This window comes from Pangasianodon hypophthalmus, chromosome 28, assembly GCF_027358585.1.
Source record: "Pangasianodon hypophthalmus isolate fPanHyp1 chromosome 28, fPanHyp1.pri, whole genome shotgun sequence".
Lineage (NCBI taxonomy): Eukaryota > Metazoa > Chordata > Actinopteri > Siluriformes > Pangasiidae > Pangasianodon > Pangasianodon hypophthalmus.
Window position 1 is genome coordinate 13,012,350 of NC_069737.1, and position 17,674 is coordinate 13,030,023.

Below are 17,674 nucleotides of genomic sequence, written 5' to 3' on the forward strand. Positions count from 1 at the left end.
CCACCTCTAATCCTAACCCATAATCCCCAACCATAATCAATCCTCAAACCTAATCCCTAATTCCATAACCAATCCTAAACCAAAAACATAACACTAATCTCTAATTCCAGCCCTAACTCTAAAACATAGTCCCTAATGGTAAATCCCTAATCCTAAACCATAATCCTAAAACTAATCTCTAACCCTAAAACCATGCCTATTCCGAAATTTTTATTGTACCTCTTTTCTTCAGAGGAATCAGTCCACAAATACATGTCAAACACACACACACACACACACACACACACACACACCCCACACACACACACAGAGAATTTCCTGATTTAATATCAGTGTCCAAACATAGCATCTGGATCACAACAGGCTTCTAAAGAGACGCCAGCCGAGACCACACACACACACACACACACCCACACACACACACACACAATTTTTTCCAGGTCATAAAAGAGTTTCTAATGTGCTTGTGGTTAATGTAGTCATTTTTATCTGTCTGCCTGCACCAGCGCTAGCCGTTCAGCCCGGCTTCCATTTCGAGAGCATTACAAGCTCGGCGCTGCGCTTACGGGAAGAACATCTCCTCCATGCACGATAATAATCTGCGCCATAAGCACATTCAGTGCAGCATTAACGCATCACTGCTTCAGTGTGTGCAGAGTCTCAGAGTATCAGCGCTCAGAGGCAGATCAATAGCACACTCCAACACACACTCAACATTTAATGCTGCTTATCACTTCCGAAACTTTGCCTCCAACTTTTCCAACACGTCCATGCTTTTCCGCTGCTATTCTGGTCCCTTCTTTGTACCTGTATCAGTGTGTGTGTGTGTGTGTGTGTGTGTGTGTGTGTGGTGAGAGAGAGAGAGAGAGAGAGAGAGTGAGAGAGAGTCTTTGTCAGGGGTTTTGAGGGAAATTTTGATGTAAGTGAAACAAATAAAAAAAAATCCCAAGGCTCTCCATTCTGCTGATCTGTTTATTTTTTCTGTCACCCGATGCAGGTTCTCTCCCTCTCCCTCTCTCTCTGTCTCTCTCTCTCTGTCTCTCTCTCTCTCTCTCTCTGCTGTCATTCACGTTCTGTCATCACACCTGTATTTGTTGCTGTTTTGCCAGGCCCAGTCCTCAATCTGTCTCTCCCACAGAAAGACACGGGGAGAAAGAACGAGGAACAAAATAAAAAAAAGGAATAGAGGGTGAGAGAAATTTGGATAAGGGAAGGAAGGAAGGAAGGAAAGCTTGGAGTGTGAAAATGGATGTAAGAGAAAGAAAGAAAGAAAGCATATGGGAAAGAAAGAAAGAATGAATGAAAAAAAGAAAGAAGGACAAAGAAACCAACAAACAAACAACAAGCAAAGAAAGAAAGAAAGAAAGAAAGGCTTAGAGTGTGAAGGGCGTATATAAGGGAAAGAAAGAACTATAAGAGAAATAAGAGAAAGAGAAGGAGGTATATATAAGAAAGAAAGAACAAAAAAGAAAGAAGAGGAATTGGATAAGAAAGAAAGAAAGAGGGATATTGGCAAAGAGAAAAATAAAGAGAGGGACAGATGGGAAGACGTTTTTCTTTCTTCTTTTTTCTCTTTTTCTTTCTCATCTATCCCTCCTATAAAGAATCCCTATTTATCTCTCTTCATTTTCTTTCTCTATTAGCTTTCTTTCTTCTTTCCTTCCTTCTTTCTTCTCACAACCCTCCAGCTCGCTCTCTCGCACGCAGCCTCTCGTTGTGGATCGTGCGCTCCCTTATCCAATCGCACACTTCATCACTCGTTCATTCTCATATTTTGTACCATCGTGTGTCCGTGTATTCATCAGTGCTGGAGTGTTGTGTGTTATTCCGTATCTCTCCAGCTCTGTTTCACACTGCCATATAAATATTCATAAACGCCTCATAAATATTCATGAAGCCGTAATCCAATCAACAGGCAGCTCTGCCAGGATCCCGTCCTGCTCCGTACATCACATTAAGCGGCGTTTGTACGAGACGAGGATCATTTTACATTAATGAGCTCTCAATCAAAAACACTGGCTTTATTGAGTTACAGTGTAAAACACACTTGCACGCGCACACACACACACACACACACACACAGGCTGATTAGATTAGGGAGGTGGCATGTATTTCATCATTGAAATGTGATTTTAAGTGTCGTTTAGTTACGCGTAAATGGAATTAAGGTCAGCGACGTCCTAGGGAATAACGGTCACACTCGGAGAAGAGGATGTAATTGAATAAGTGTGTGTGTGTGTGTCAGCACTGAGTGAGAAATGACTCGGTGACATCATCCAACTTGGCTAACACACACATTCCTGACTACTGCAATATTACCATAGCACTGCTACAAACTACTGACATGTCACACATCCACCCACACACACATACACACACACACACACACACAAATCTGACAGTCAGGTGAAAGATATTGATCATATGTGCATGGTGTCTAAGGTAGGAAATATGCTACCTTGGCACCTGCCAAGACCAAACACCATTAGTCACACAACAGAGATTGATACACACACACACACACACACAACACACTGAGTCTCTGTCAGAACGAATTCCACTATATTTTTTCAGAATACATTTATATTTTGAAGGGCTACATAGAGGTAACAGTATATTAGCATAAAACATTCACTGCTACAGTTTTAGTCATACTGCTTATTTAAATCACTTTTATTACCGAACATACGTCTTAAAAGACTCAAAAAGTGCTGACAAAAGAATTTACTGTTTTATTTATTTATCCTTTCATTTCACCTGCTGTTTTCTGGAGTAATTAGCTAGCTACATTTGCTAGCTATATTAACGTTACCTCAACTCTCAAAGCTGTTTTCCCTGTTAGCTGTTTTTCATTTTAAATTTTTTTTCCTTGTTAGCTGTTCTCTTTGTTTGCTGTCTTCCTTGTTCATTTTGTTCTTGTTAGCTGTTTTTTCTGTTACTTATTTCCTCGCTAGCGTTTCCCTTTGTTAGCTGTTTTTCCTGTTAGCTGTTCCCTTTGTTAGCTGTTCTCTTTGTTAGCTGTCTTCCTTGTTCATTTTGTTCTTGTTAGCTGTTTTTCTGTTAGTCATTTCCCCCTTAGGTGGTTCCCTTCGTTAGCTATTTTCTTGTTAGTTTTTTTCCCTATGTAGGTGTTTTTATTGCTTCTTTAACGTTTTTCTTGCTAGTTTTTTCCCCTTGGTATGTGTTTTCAGTGTTAGCTGTTCCTTGTTAGTTACTTCCAACTATATGGATTATCTAGCAGGCTATTAGGTAGCTAGGCTAACAGGTCTCTTTCTAGGATTCCTGTTTCCTTGTTTAAATGTATTGCTCTTACCCTATTTTGCAATATTTATTGTTTTTTTTATTAAAATGTCTTTCATTGACATGTTGGTCCATTTTCGTCAACGTTTTCGATCTCTACTTAAAGACAACGATGCAGCAGTGCTTTAGTCTTTTAGTCTATCTAGCTCTCTCTTACCTCATTATCTGTACACCTCATCAACTTCCAGACCTTCAACTTTCATGCCAATACCGCCGTCACCGCCATCTCTTATTTAATTTCTTTTCTCTAGAATACGACACAGGTTTAACCTTCCATGGTTTCCATGGTGACCCAAATTCATAGTGTATCAATACTGCTAATGTTTGTTCTGTCCATCACAGTATATATTTGTAGACTCATTAATATTGAAAAACCTTGAAACACTAAATACGTTCAGTAATTAAAACTTGAATGAAGGCTGGCCAGATGTATTGAATGCAGATACACACACACACACACACACACACACATTAATTTAATACTCACAGGTCCAAGCCTATCACCTTGGCATCCACCTGTCTGCACACTCATTATTGACTTTCTGTAGAAAAAGTCCTCCATATGAAAAAAGTGGCTCACGACACAGACACAGTAACCATAGCAACATTGTTAGCGCTTATGCCTTGCAATTGCACCTGCTAATTAACTATCTTTTCTGTTTAGTTTGGCTAACAACAAAGATTATATTGATTTCTCAATATTTAGCGAGGACTTACTAGCGAGGAGGGGGCTTTGTGATCCTTGCTGAAATATTTGACATCGGCTTACATTGCCTCACTATTAAGACTCATTTTTCAACTGACACTTTGTCCTCCATGTTGTTTTTTCTTGCTTGCACCACAGGTTGAGATCTGATTGGTCAGATGATGAAAAATCAATTGTCATTTCTCAATATAATGTAGTTATACTATATGTATTTGAGATTCTGTACCAAAAAAAATTTGTTAGTGTGACCAAAAAAAAATAAAAACATGGTGATGGTAGCACTTCTCAACTCTTTCTCATAGGATTACATGTAAAATGTGCGTTTTGGCAGTTATCTTTGACAAGATGCTATGACTTTTGAAATCTGAAGTATTTACAGCATTAATGTTACTCTATACTGGTAGATACTCTATAAAGCAAGCACAATTGTTGCTCATGCTGTGAACACTTTGATATATAAAGATAAAGGTTGATCACTTTTGAGAAATTTCCACTTGGGATATTCTGTATGGTCTTGACCATCTCTTTTAAATGTCATTTTTAAATATTTGATATATTTTCAGTTTAAACAGAGTTTAACCATTATTTTGTCAACTATCAAAATCACCTTATGGTTTTATGTTTACAAGGAATGACCATTCTGACATATTTCATCGTGATATCTTAAGGTAAATGTAAGTGACCTCTGTAAACTAAAGTGAATTCTAAAACATGGTCGTTTATATTTATTAGAGGAATACAATAAATACAATATTTATTGGTAATTTATATCATACATAAACATTTTATGTAAGTAATGTAAGAGTAGGCTGTTCCCACCCTGAAGTTGATTATTCTCCTACATTTTTCTATTATTAGGGGTCCAAGCACCAAAGGTGCTGGAATGCTATTGTTTTTGTTGGGATTTTTATTATTATTTGGTTATGTTTTTTATGTATTATTATTATTATTATTATTATTCTCTGCTAAAATGGTCCTAGAAACACCAAATTTGGAGGAAAGGTACAGTATGCACCTTGGGTCATGCACTTTCCCGTGGCTGAGAACTTCCTTACCATTACGAAGCACTGACACTGGAGACTCCTTCCTTGTTAAATAAATATCTTCTTATAGAAAATTTCACCATATCAACAATTAAACATTCTTCTCGGTAAAATAACACGTAGTAGTTGTTATTATGTGAATTGTTATATTATATGAATTGCGCTATTGGGTAAAATTCAAACTAACACTATGTGACCTTTGACCTGTCCACCTTTAATATGAGTTTTATCATTGTGTCATTCACGTAATTTCTTTTCTTTCCCAGGCTCTCCTTGAGACGCAGAATATGCTGCGAACTCAAATCTCGAACTTTACCTTCAATTTGGGCTTCTCTGGCAAGTTTTTCCACACAGGTAAGTGACAGTGTGTGTGTGTGTGTGTGTGTGGAGAGCTATAAATGATGTTGCTGGTGATATCAGGCTGTAGTTTATCAGCGCCATCCGTGTGTTCGTCTGTGTTCAGGCACTCAGGAGGAGAACGACGGCGATGATCTCCTGCTGAAGTACGTGAACGAGTTCTGGTGGTTTCCTCACATGTGGAGTCATATGCAGCCTCATCTCTTTCACAACGAGTCGTCGCTGATGGAGCAGATGATCCTCAACAAGGACTTCGCACTGGTGAGAAAAAAAATCATATCACGGTGACGCGTGTTTACACCTCTCAGCCAAACACAAGCATCTGCGCTATGTGCACGCTTCAAAAATCAGAACATATCAAGGATTCAAGGGTTTTCTTTTTAAATAGCGTTCATGGTTAAGCATCCTTAAAGGCTCTGAAATGAAAAGTTAAGAGTTATCCTTTTTTTTTTTTTTTTTTTATCAGTTTAATGATTTTAAAACCATATTATTTAAGATATACAGTATGTAAGGCATCATTTAATTTTATTACAGAACGCACAGTTTCAAGTCAAAAGTCATGGAAATATGGAAGCACTGAACTGCAGGTTGGGGGAAAAAAGTGAATAAAAACTTTGAAATAACTTCAATGTAAGTTGAGTTATGAGTAACTAATTTGAGATAATAAAATATTAAGTTGAAATAATGAGAATATCTTTAAATAGCGTGGTTATACAGCAAATTTATGGTGTAATATCTTGAAGTGACATGGTAAAATGTTGAAATAAAATATCTTGAAATTAAAAGGTAATATATTGAAATAATGTCATAAAATCTTGAAATGAGTTGTTAAGTCGAAATAACGATATGGCATAGTAAAAAAATTTACAGCGTGCACTTGCAGGGCTTCCACATGGACACACAAACTATTATTAAAATATAAAAATAAAAGTTAAACAAAGATAAAAACTATACGGTGTGTATAAATAACAAATATAATCCCTATTCCAGGTTTCACCTCTGCCTCCGCCCGACCTGATCAATAGAAGTTTAAATAAAAATTTTTTTAATAATAATAAAATAAATAAGATGTGGTGAGAAACAATGGCCTCATGTTACGGATTGTGGTGGCACCAGACAAAAATCTGCTTTTAAACCTTATTTGATGTTTTTTTTTTTTTTATATCTGTCTCTGAAAGAGAATTAGTAGTGACCAATTTCTTCTTTCAAAAGAACAAAAGCCTTTATTCATCTATAAAACCAATGTGTCAAGTATTTTTGTGGATATTCTAAAAATTTTAGATTATCAAAAAAAAAAAAAAGAACAAAACTAGCAAAGCAAACTGTAATTAATGTGTCACGCAGTGGAGAAACATTTGGAATGTTTTATGTAATTTCGTCTCTGAATACTCTCTGTCCTTTATGAATAAGCTTATTAAGAGGCAGCGCTCGAAACAATTTTTTTCTGTATCTCTTTAGGGAGCTGCATCCCCGGTTCATTTTCACATTGGGTTGTAATTACATTCGTGGAAGGGAGCTTGATGGATTTGTGCTTTTAAAACAATGTAGAATGTCAATCAAGGCACTTATTAAAAGGAAAAAACAGAGAGGTATCAAAGAAAAATACAGTATGTAAGAATATATATAGAACGTATGTAACGCAATAACACTATCAATATCAGTATCTGTATTTATATTCAGATTTAAATGTGAAAAGGGTGTGGCCTAAACCAGAATTATCAGGATGGTGTGTGAATTCTGGCTTTGAATCTCAGTTCCTCAATCTCAGCTACATCACTCGAGTTCATAACTGGTCTCGGTTATCATATTTGTTTGCGCCTTCCACAATCTTTTCTAATGAATTTAGTTGATTCTGCTGTATTTCCCATTAAAATAAACAACCTAGTAGCCTAATTTAAAGTACCATGTCCCTGACCAGGCAGTTACTAAGGATGAATGAATGAACGTTGTTAATGCATCCCATGTTAATAAACATGGTCTTTGTTTGTCAAGCAAGCTTCATATCTGACTGTAATTGCGTTGTCTTTGACAGTGACAGTAAACCTTGGAACAACTCACTTACACCCACAAAATATAGTAGCTTGATTTGCTTTGCGATTCTGGGAGTAACGCAATTAGTAATACATAGACTGATTTGTCTAGAGCCACAGGGGATGAATGCAGCATTGCTCCATTTGAAGTCACATCCACTCAAAAGTCTCTCCAACCACAGTACAAAAAATAGCTGATTCAAAAGTCAACAAGTCCTTGTTTTCCTTTTGAAGAGCCTTTTGAAAAGGAAAGATGATAAAAATCCAAGCATTTTCAGACGCACTTGAGAAAAAAAAACGTAGACAGGCTCTGGTAAAGGTACAATAGGCGTTTGTTTATCTCCAGCTTTATCCTGGTAGAGGTTGTGATGGGTCTGAGCCTATCCTCAGAACACAGTGCATGAGGAATACATCTTGAATGGGACTCCAGACCATCCAAGGGCACCATGCACGCACGCATTCACACCCATGGGCAATTTAGATCTACCTACGGGCATGTTTTGGGGAGGTGAGAAGAAAACAGAGAACCTGGAGGAAGCACAAGGATATGTGGAGAACATGCAGAAGAACATCTTCTCTTTTAACTGCATCAGTGCAGCCAAGCAGTAAAACAGAGTGAAGTCTAGAACTGAGACGATATGTTGGGTTTGAATTGAGAAGATCTCTAGTGAAAGGAACATGTATGAAGGACAAATGTCTTAACGCATTAGGCGTCTCAAGATTTCATTACCAGAAATGTTCCCAAATAGATCTATATCTAACCCAGAATGATTGGGATTCTACGTTGGAGGCTACTGCAAAGTCTCATCGACATATAAAGATATCTTGTTAGAAGTACTCATAGTGTTGAAGGCATAAATAGTACGACTTCAGGAAGACATTCTGCAGCCCAATTCCTTAGATGCAGCTCAGTTTGTTGATTTTCTGCTCAAAAGCCTTCCTCAAGGGTGGTTAATACTCGAGATGGGAGCTTTTCTGAAGGAAAACACTCTGTCGGAAAGAGTTTCCCCAGAGGGACAAGCTGAAGAACTGTTGGAAGTGCCAGATTTCTTTCTTAAACTGTACCAGTCTGGTAATTAAAAGGGGGGTTAAAACAGACGTCCCTCCAGGACAGGATTTGGTCCCTGTTTGGTACGCTCTACCAAGGATAACTCCAATCTGGTCCAGATGGACCATCTTATCCATTTACCTACAGAGTCTATTTACCAATATTTTCTGATCTACATTGAGATCAACATAAACCCTCCAACGTCCTTTGGGTGCCAGTTGTTGTTTTTTTTCTGGAATAACTGTTATATCAGCCTTGTTAAGTGTCTGTCGCAAGAGTCTATCCTTGAGGGCCTGAGAAAACATTTTAGCCGATATGGAGAAAAAAAAACATTAGCGAATATCTTATACGTTTCACTCGGAAAGCCATCTGGGCTTGGGATTTTGCTTCTCTTTAAAGCTTTTATTGTTTTTCTTTATTCCTTGGGGGCGATGCTTGCATTTAGGAGAGAGAAGAGAAGCTGCGTGTTTTTCATATTAAGAGATCTTGCATATGTCTTACTAAAGAGTTGCTTAAACGTGCCGTTAACGTCTTTAAACGAACTAAGATATTCATTGCATTCCAGTTTTTTTATTGCCTGACCAGTAGTTTCTCTGTTTTTTTGTTCTGCTTAATAGAATTTTTAGAAATATTTGCCGTGATAACGGGATTATCACAGAGACGAGACCTTAAATGCATAATTTTCTCATATTTGTTAGAGAAAAATGAGAAATGAGACTGTTTATCGAGTTGATGAATTTGCTTTTTCAATTCTAGGAGCCGAAGCTTTAGTATTTTTAGATCCCTAATGTGAGACGCATTCCCAGAGCGAAGTATAAGTAGATTAAAAGATAATATTTTCCCGTGATCTCATGTACTCACAAAACTGGAGGTCACTAATGAGCTGAGGGCCAAAATTCACCAAAACTTGTGTCACAAACATTTACCCAAGTTTCTTGTAATTAATAAAATAGAACAGCATTGTGTTATCGCACCAATCAGAGCTGTTTTGCCTGGTTCCATATGATGTGATCCTGCATTTGTTTTAAATTTAAAATAAGTTTTTTTTTTAGGTGTGCTGAGATATGCACAGCTTTTGAATTTGAGTCACCTGACCTGAGATTTGATATGTGTCCCAGTCATATATTATACATTGTGGTGACACAGTTACTATTTTCTACACACGCAAACGTCCAAATGGACCTGGGTTAAAAGTTCAGTCTCGTTCCTTTAGTTGATGTCTATCACAATGGATGTTTCTTGTGGCTTTTTCCATAAAGGTCAAGAGATCAGTAGCAAACAAGCACATCTGACAAACACACACACACCAGCAGCACTCGTATACATGCACACACACACACACACACACACACCCAGTCACTCCCACTTTTATTAAACATGGGTCAGTCGCAGTTGGTAAACCATGAAATGACTCATGCACGCTCAGGTCCTGACCCATACACTCACTGTTACACACAACCACACACACACACACACACACACACACACTTGCTCGGGATCTTGGCTCAGAGGACACATTTCATTTCCTGTGTGATTAAACACCAATATGTCCACTGGGTTCAAACTTAATCACTGCCAGTATTCTGTGTGTGGGTTGGAGTGTGTGTGTGTGTGTGTGTGTTTCAGCTTGTGCACTCACCCCTATTAAACACCTGCTGTGCTCTCTCTCTGTCCTGTGTAACACATTTTTCATTATGTCCATGTTATATGGGTGTGTGTGTGTGCCTGTGTGTGTCCACGTATTCTACCTAACATAACCTAACATAAAGTTCTACCAAAATGAACCTACTCATTTATTGTACTTCACATTTTGTTCTCTGATATCTCCCAGAAAAGCAAAGATTTCCAAACAGTAATGTTTTCTAATGTATGACATCCACACTGAGTGTTATTGGCATGCCTAGACCTTCTTATTGAAGACCTAGACATAAAGTACACGGTGTGTCTCTGTAGCTGTAAGAAAGAACATAAAATCTGTAGAATTGATAGGTCGAAGTCACAAAGAAGACAGATCCATATCTCACATATACACCGTCTCCTTTTATTTCTATAATATTGTCCACACTATAGTGTTGCATCAGGGTTATATGCCTGTGATGATTTATTTTGCTTAGAACTAACAAAACGCATTACAGTGACACAGTAACGTGATATTTGAGCATATTCTTATGCACATTACATTAGGGGTGTGCCTCTTACGTCAGGTGATGAGACCAGAGACTGATGCTGATAATCAAAGTCAGAATGCATTTCCCAGCGTAAACTTATAATTCATTAAAATTTGGCAGTTTTTTCATAGGTACGATTGTAAATGGAGAGGTAGGCGGGGCACATCGGTATTCAGCCCTCAAACGTAACTACAGATTTAAGTGCTATTCGAAAGTTACGTGAGAATTGCCTACAAGGGGTGGAGTTAGAGTTAAACAGAGGTGTGTCTTAGTTACGCAAGATTCTGAACTTGAACTGACGCCCATTTCTTATGTGAGATATCGTGATATGAGCAAGGAACGATATTACATCCAGCGCTACTGTCTGGCAGTGACGTAACCACAATATATCATGCTGAAATGTACGTTTTGGGCTGTAAATTCACTTCAAAAAAATATAAACCACCATTTGAGGCTAATATAAAATAAATAAATATGACACTTTTTTAATTAATTCATTAAAAACATCATCCATTTTACATGAAGTTCACATGAAGGACATCAGAGAGCACATCATCTTTGCTTGTCTCAAGATCCTGAATAATTTATGGAAAAAAATTATGAACAAACCTTAAAATGAGCTTTAAGTGTAGCAGATGAGTGCTCAGTCAGCTTATCCTTCCAACAAAAACACTGGCATTATTTTATTAATTTGACAAATTAAAAGTGTGATAAAATGGCTTACAGTACATCCTGTCCTCACGTCACAATTTCATGACTTGATTAAGTATCTCATGGCTTCATTAAGTTGTGTGCAGAGAGCAGGATATATTTATATATATTATATATATATATATATATATATATATATATATATATATTAAGGCAAAATAATATGATGTGCTGGATCAAGTGCTATTCTATAAACTGCAGAATAATGAGGTTGGCAGCCATTTTGTTAACTGAAACCAAATTTGCGGTGATTTAATGTGATAATTACCATTAAGACTATTCATGCTGCAATATATTGGCAATATACTAGACTCCGATTTGATGTTTATTTCAGTGCCTGCCAACTTTTCATCCATATATCATTGTGTTAGACCTTTTATTATTTAATTTTAAATTGTCTCTTGCTTATAAATTACATTGTATTACATTTGACAGCAAAAGGTCAGCATTTTCTATCCCCTGTTTTTTTGTTTGTTTGTTTTGGTTTGGTTTTTTCAGCAGGGCTTAAAGGCAAGTGATTGTGTTTGAAGGTGGTGGTCTAGATGTTATTGAAAAAACACATTTCAGACACTCAAGAAAAATCTAACAACCTCAGAGTGTGAATTACACTCAGGTGATTTGCTTGATTGCTTGACTTAAGCAGGCGCATAACCTGGCTCTGAATACACATAACTTTCCCGGCGTAAATATTGACGTAACTTTTGGACTAAGGTCACTAACTCTAAATGCTCTAAATTTTCTACTTTTTCACTTTTGGAGATGCTACAACTTCAGTTGTTTTTGGGATTCGAGCAAAAGAGAAACATATTTCAGTTTAGGGGAATCTGTGGTTAAGGTTGTAGTTAGTGTGTATATCTGTCTCTAACACATGTTTGTGTATGTATGTTTATGTTTGTGTCTAGGAGCATGGTATTCCTGTAGACATGGGCTATGCTGTAGCGCCACATCACTCGGGTGTGTATCCTGTGCACATGCAGCTGTACGAAGCGTGGAAGAGGGCGTGGGGCATCCGAGTGACCAGCACAGAGGAATATCCTCACCTGAAACCTGCACGATACCGCAAGGGCTTCATCCACAACCACATCATGGTGAGCAACACACACACACACACTTGTTCACACTATTCTGGACACAAATTTTTGACTCGAAGGGAAATTTATCCATGTAGTTTCACACCACTGTATAGTGTGTGTGTGTGTTTGTGTGTGTGGTCGGGGGGCTAATATATACTTAATGTGTGTTGCATTTTACCACATTAAATGTTCAGAGTAACAGTAGGATTCATGATTGTTTTGGTGTGCACCAGTGCGTGTTTGTATGTGAGTGTGTGTCAGTTTGTGTGTCCTCCGGGCTGTAACATTGCTACCCTCATGAAATATGCAGTGAGACTGGCTCCTGGAGACACACATAAACACACACACGCACGTGCACACACACTGGAGGCAGAGCTACAACACTCTTCAGAGCATCAGCTGCAAATCAATGAGGCTAAAACAAATACACACACACACACAGACACACACACACACAGATTTACACACTTACACATTCAACCAGAATTAATAATCTTTCTCAGATACTCAAAGAAAGATAAAATAAAATGTTCCAGAGTGGATGTAGACACAACGCACATACACACACACACACACATACACACACGCGCACACACACATATGCAAATAAATAATATTTTGTTCAGACACTCAGCGAGACTCAAATAAAATATCCCAAAGTGGGTTCAGCTCATCAAAATCTATTAGTGACACACACACACACACACATCACAGATTTGAACAGAACTAACTGTAAATAACCTTATTGGTGTAAAGCAGTGTTTAACACAGTGTTATATATAAAATAATGAAACAATTGGGAACGATTCGTTCATCATGAACAACCATGGAGCTGTGTTCTCATCTCAATGTAGTATTATGAGGAACAATTTCCATGATGCTTTCCACGTATTTATCTCCTGTGCTCTGTAATTAACAACTAAACATTCCAGTATGGTCCAGGAAATGTCTCAGCAAGGACGCCATCCTCCATGTTTGTGATTTCTTATACATAAATTGACAGACTATACAAGGCTAGACTCCTGACCTGTTTCAGTCATGTGTTTTTTTTTTCCTTGCAGCTGCATTATTTATAATATTATTTATGGCAGTAAAGTATTGGAGGAAAAAACATCCGCCAAGCGATACATACAAAAACACTGATTTGGATCCAATCCAATGTAACTAACAAGACAAATTATCTGATACTGTACAAAATGGAAGGTTTTGTTGGTATCTAATTATTCTTATCTTTATTGCTTGATTGCTGCTAAAAATCTTTGGCAATCTTCGGTCTTTCGGAATGGAGTCAAATCTAATATCTATATGAAACAGATCGATACTGTCAATAAACAGGAATTCTCGATTCTGATTGGTCAGAAGATGTTGAGTAATTTTCTATAACAGCGGCTCTGACCATATATTGGTAAAAAAAAAAAAAATAGCTCATTGAAATTACTTAATTCAAATGCGTACATTGGTTCCAGGTGATTGAATTGAGTAACATCAACACAGTTTGTTTTTATAACTCCATCAGGATTTGATCATGTATCATGATATTGAAAGCTCGTAATAAAATCAAACCACACGCTCTCACCAGACGTCACGATCAAACCCAGGCCATTGGTGTTGTGAGACAGCGACATTTCCCAGTGCACTAGCCGAATACACGTGTTTTAATCACATTAAATTAAACATTTTTGGAAAGAGCTTCTAGGGTCAGTGCTTTGTAACAGTTCAAGTTAACATTTTCCACCATGGGAAAGTCTTCAGGACGGAGGAGTTTTTTTTTCTGTTTCTCTTTGTCTTAACTTTAATAGAGAGAAAAACAGAAAGGACTGTCCTTCAACCAGAAGTTCCAGTCATTGCGTTCATTATTAAACATCAGCAAATGAAGATTGCACTGGAATATAAGGCATCCAGAATGGAAAGGATCGGCAGAGGAAGGAAGACAAGATCGAACATTGGTGTGGCTTTTCAGAGACCTGAGAGATTTCGTCTCTGTTTGACATGTTAATTATTCTGCTTGGGCAGTTCTGGTGTAATTTATTATCCCATCAGACAATTTGAAATGCTCCTGTTAACATACGCGAGATAACTAGCTAGACTAAAAATAGCACTTACGTGTCTGCGTCTATGTGTTTAGCTGCAAGCGTTTACAGGGTTTTGCCTGAATATATAATTGTAGGTATAGAGTTTTGATCCAGGCAAGCAGCTGGACACTGAGCTAAGTCAGTCGTGCTGTCAGTATTTTTTTTTTCTTTCTTTGCTCTGAACATATAATAGGAAACGACAGGAATTTCAAAAAAGCAGAACAGTAAGTACGAATCTTAAAAATTCTACCCACTACCCAGAAATTGCTGATACACCTCCAAGTCATTTCAGATCGTTCATTAATTTTAGTTCCAAGTTGAACTGGAAATGATGAAAAACAAGCAAAGGAGCATTTCTTAAATGTTTCTTTTTCAAAAGCCATCGTAAACATTTCACCAGAAATATGAGATTTACGTGGTTTAGCACATCAGCATTAAAATCGTAACTGGTAAAGTTGCCTCTCTTTTTTTGCCTTGCTGTTGTATCTGATTGGTACGGTGTTGTTTAATGATAGTTTTATTATTAGCACTTAAACTAGACACTAAATTATAAAGGGTCTGTTTCTTTTATAACATAAACAGAAGTTTATTAGCTGTAAAATTGTGCTGTCGTACATGGACAAAGTAAGAAATTCTGACTGTAGGGTTACTGTATGTGGTCAAATTTACAGCCTGCTCAATGTTTCTGGAAGACTCTTTGGGTGGTGAATCAAATGAATCAAAACTTTTAAAGTTTAATTCACTTAAAGTGGTAGTTTGAAAGAATTGAATCGTTAAAGTGAGTCATTGTGGCTGTCACAAATGTGAAATATGGTCTCGGCTGCACAAGTTCCACCCACAGACTTCCTAAAATGAACTCATGACAGTCAGTATTGTAGCCAGGATTAATATTTTAGTGAGGTCCACATTGCAGAAATGTGTCCTAGTTAATATATCACAATGCCTAATGCGTATTATATCAATTGCTCATTTCTGATCTCCATTATGTTATTCTTCAATTATTCTAAACTACTCTGGCTCTGACTGCTTAATTTAATTATATAAATTATTTTGACTTTGCATTTTACAAACCGTCAACTGACTTCATAAGTTCTCACATATTCTTACACATTTATATCGTAGCTATGTATCATAGCTACGTCAGATGTTAGCTTATAATATGTGTGTTGCATAATCCCTCAAAAAGAAGTTATCAGGATGTCAGCTGTTTCTGTTTTGAATTTAACCTGGAGATTAAAACGAAGTTGTTTCAAAAACAAAGCTTTCCATAACTACCAAGGTCTGGACCTCGGTATCCTCATAGCTAGTTACAGCCGTTCTCATATCAAGGTTTTTTTCAGCTACCATGGTAGCAGACGTCTGAATTTTGGTCCTCTTTGAAAACATTATGTATAGAACGTAATATGATGTTGAAAAGAGTTGGTCCTGTGGTGATCTTACGTATTATAGACATTTCTATAATAGCCAGTGCTTGAATTGGCTGTTCCTTACTACCCATTGTGGCCATTTCTAAGTTTTGCTATTACGTTTTCTGGCATTTCTCATAAACTCCAACTACCCCACTTTACCCATGCCTAACCACAGAACAAAATGAACGATCAACCTAGTAATATCTTTTTGAGCAAGTTCTCACGGTCTTTAGGGCTCTCTTATGCACACGAGTGAAAAAGAATAGAGGCAGCAAGCTCACCATGATGCAAGGACTTGCGTTGTTCACTGGTGCGAATTGAAACGCTTGTTAAAAGTGTAACTGCTGTGTCTGACATGTGGGAGAAACACACTTCAGAAAAACGTCCGGTGAAAATTGGCCTGAATAGAGCCAGAGGATGGTGTAACATCACCTCAGAAAAGAAAGCGAGTCAAATTTTCAAACATTCACTGGCAGTCCATAGGGAAGTGAGGAACGATCCAATGCACTGATAGCGCCTTAAACCAAAAATTATAAAGATTTAGTAACAATGTTTATTTTTCCACATCAAGCATTGTTAATAGAAGAAAGATGTTCTTAGTAAGTTCTAAGGACATTAGAAAGAACGTCCCGCTTCGTGCCATTTACACTAGACGACTCTACGAAACTTTTGAGCTGATCAGAAGATGTCCTAAAGACGCCATTTTGTTATGATTTTAGTAACTTTCACGTATATTGGAAGCACACTCTTTGAAGGATATTGAACGTGAGTGAATGAGTGATCAAGACTACCAGAGACTTGAGCAACAGCTAGACACTTGGCTTGTGAGAAAAGTTAATCTGACATCACCTATGCTAATTTTAGGTGTAGGGTCATTTCCAATATTGCAGATGCTTTAAGCAAATTACTTTGTGAGGAAAACAGTGCTAGTAAACTTAGCAGCTTGTTTGTAACTTTCATCAGAGTGGGGGATGGGGTTTCCAGTCTGACTACCACTGTTAGCAATGCTAGCAATTCTAGAGAATCTGTATTTTCGAGGCTTCACTTGTTCTTGACTGAGGGAACACGAGTGTGTGTTTCAGACTCGAAGCTTAATTTAAGATTTTTTAGTATGGATATTATAAATGAATTGCTCTGCCAGTTGTTCACCATCAACGAAAGCACACCTTGATCAATGAGTTTGTCATGATTAAACCTCAGAAGTACTAATGATGTCTAATGGATGACTATGGGTCGTATTAGAGTAGTAAGGACTTCAAACCAAAATTACGCACTTCCATATTCAGACCTTAGACATAAAGACTGATAAATTTGCTATTCAAAGAGTTGTTAGAGGCGTGTCTAGGATTCTGACCTTCAACTCAAGCCCATTTTTTTGTGCAATATCACCTCAGGAAAGGAGTAATATTAAGTCCACTGCCATAGTCGGACAGTTTGATGTAACCACAATGGAAAAAAAAAAGCCATCTGCTTCTTCAGTCCGCATTTTCTATCCCCTGAAATTCTTCAGTCCGCATTTTCTATCCCCCCCAATTCTTTTTGTACTTACAGGTTAGTACTTGGGCGATGGTCTAGACACTATTAATTAAACCATTTTAAAAAATATTGGGTGCCAGCAAACTCAACCTCAGGACAATGCGTAAACTAACTCTGAACTGAATACTTTCCCTGCGTACATATCGACGTAACTTTTGAACATAAGTTGCCGACTCTGAAGAAGAAAAAGTCTGTAAATATGTAGCATATGGCGTGTTTAT

General features: G+C 37.5%; 1 protein-coding gene across 1 annotated transcript in view; it reads left to right on the forward strand.

Moving 5' to 3' along the window:
* The window catches only part of ndst3 (N-deacetylase/N-sulfotransferase (heparan glucosaminyl) 3), a 71,109-nt gene that overhangs the window by 20,541 nt on the left and 32,894 nt on the right, over window positions 1-17,674 (forward strand). The window contains exons 3-5 of the mRNA XM_026942902.3: window positions 5,316-5,403; window positions 5,513-5,667; window positions 12,266-12,451. Of these exons, the coding sequence (XP_026798703.1) occupies window positions 5,316-5,403; window positions 5,513-5,667; window positions 12,266-12,451 (429 nt within the window). The remainder of the gene's footprint in view (window positions 1-5,315; window positions 5,404-5,512; window positions 5,668-12,265; window positions 12,452-17,674) is intronic.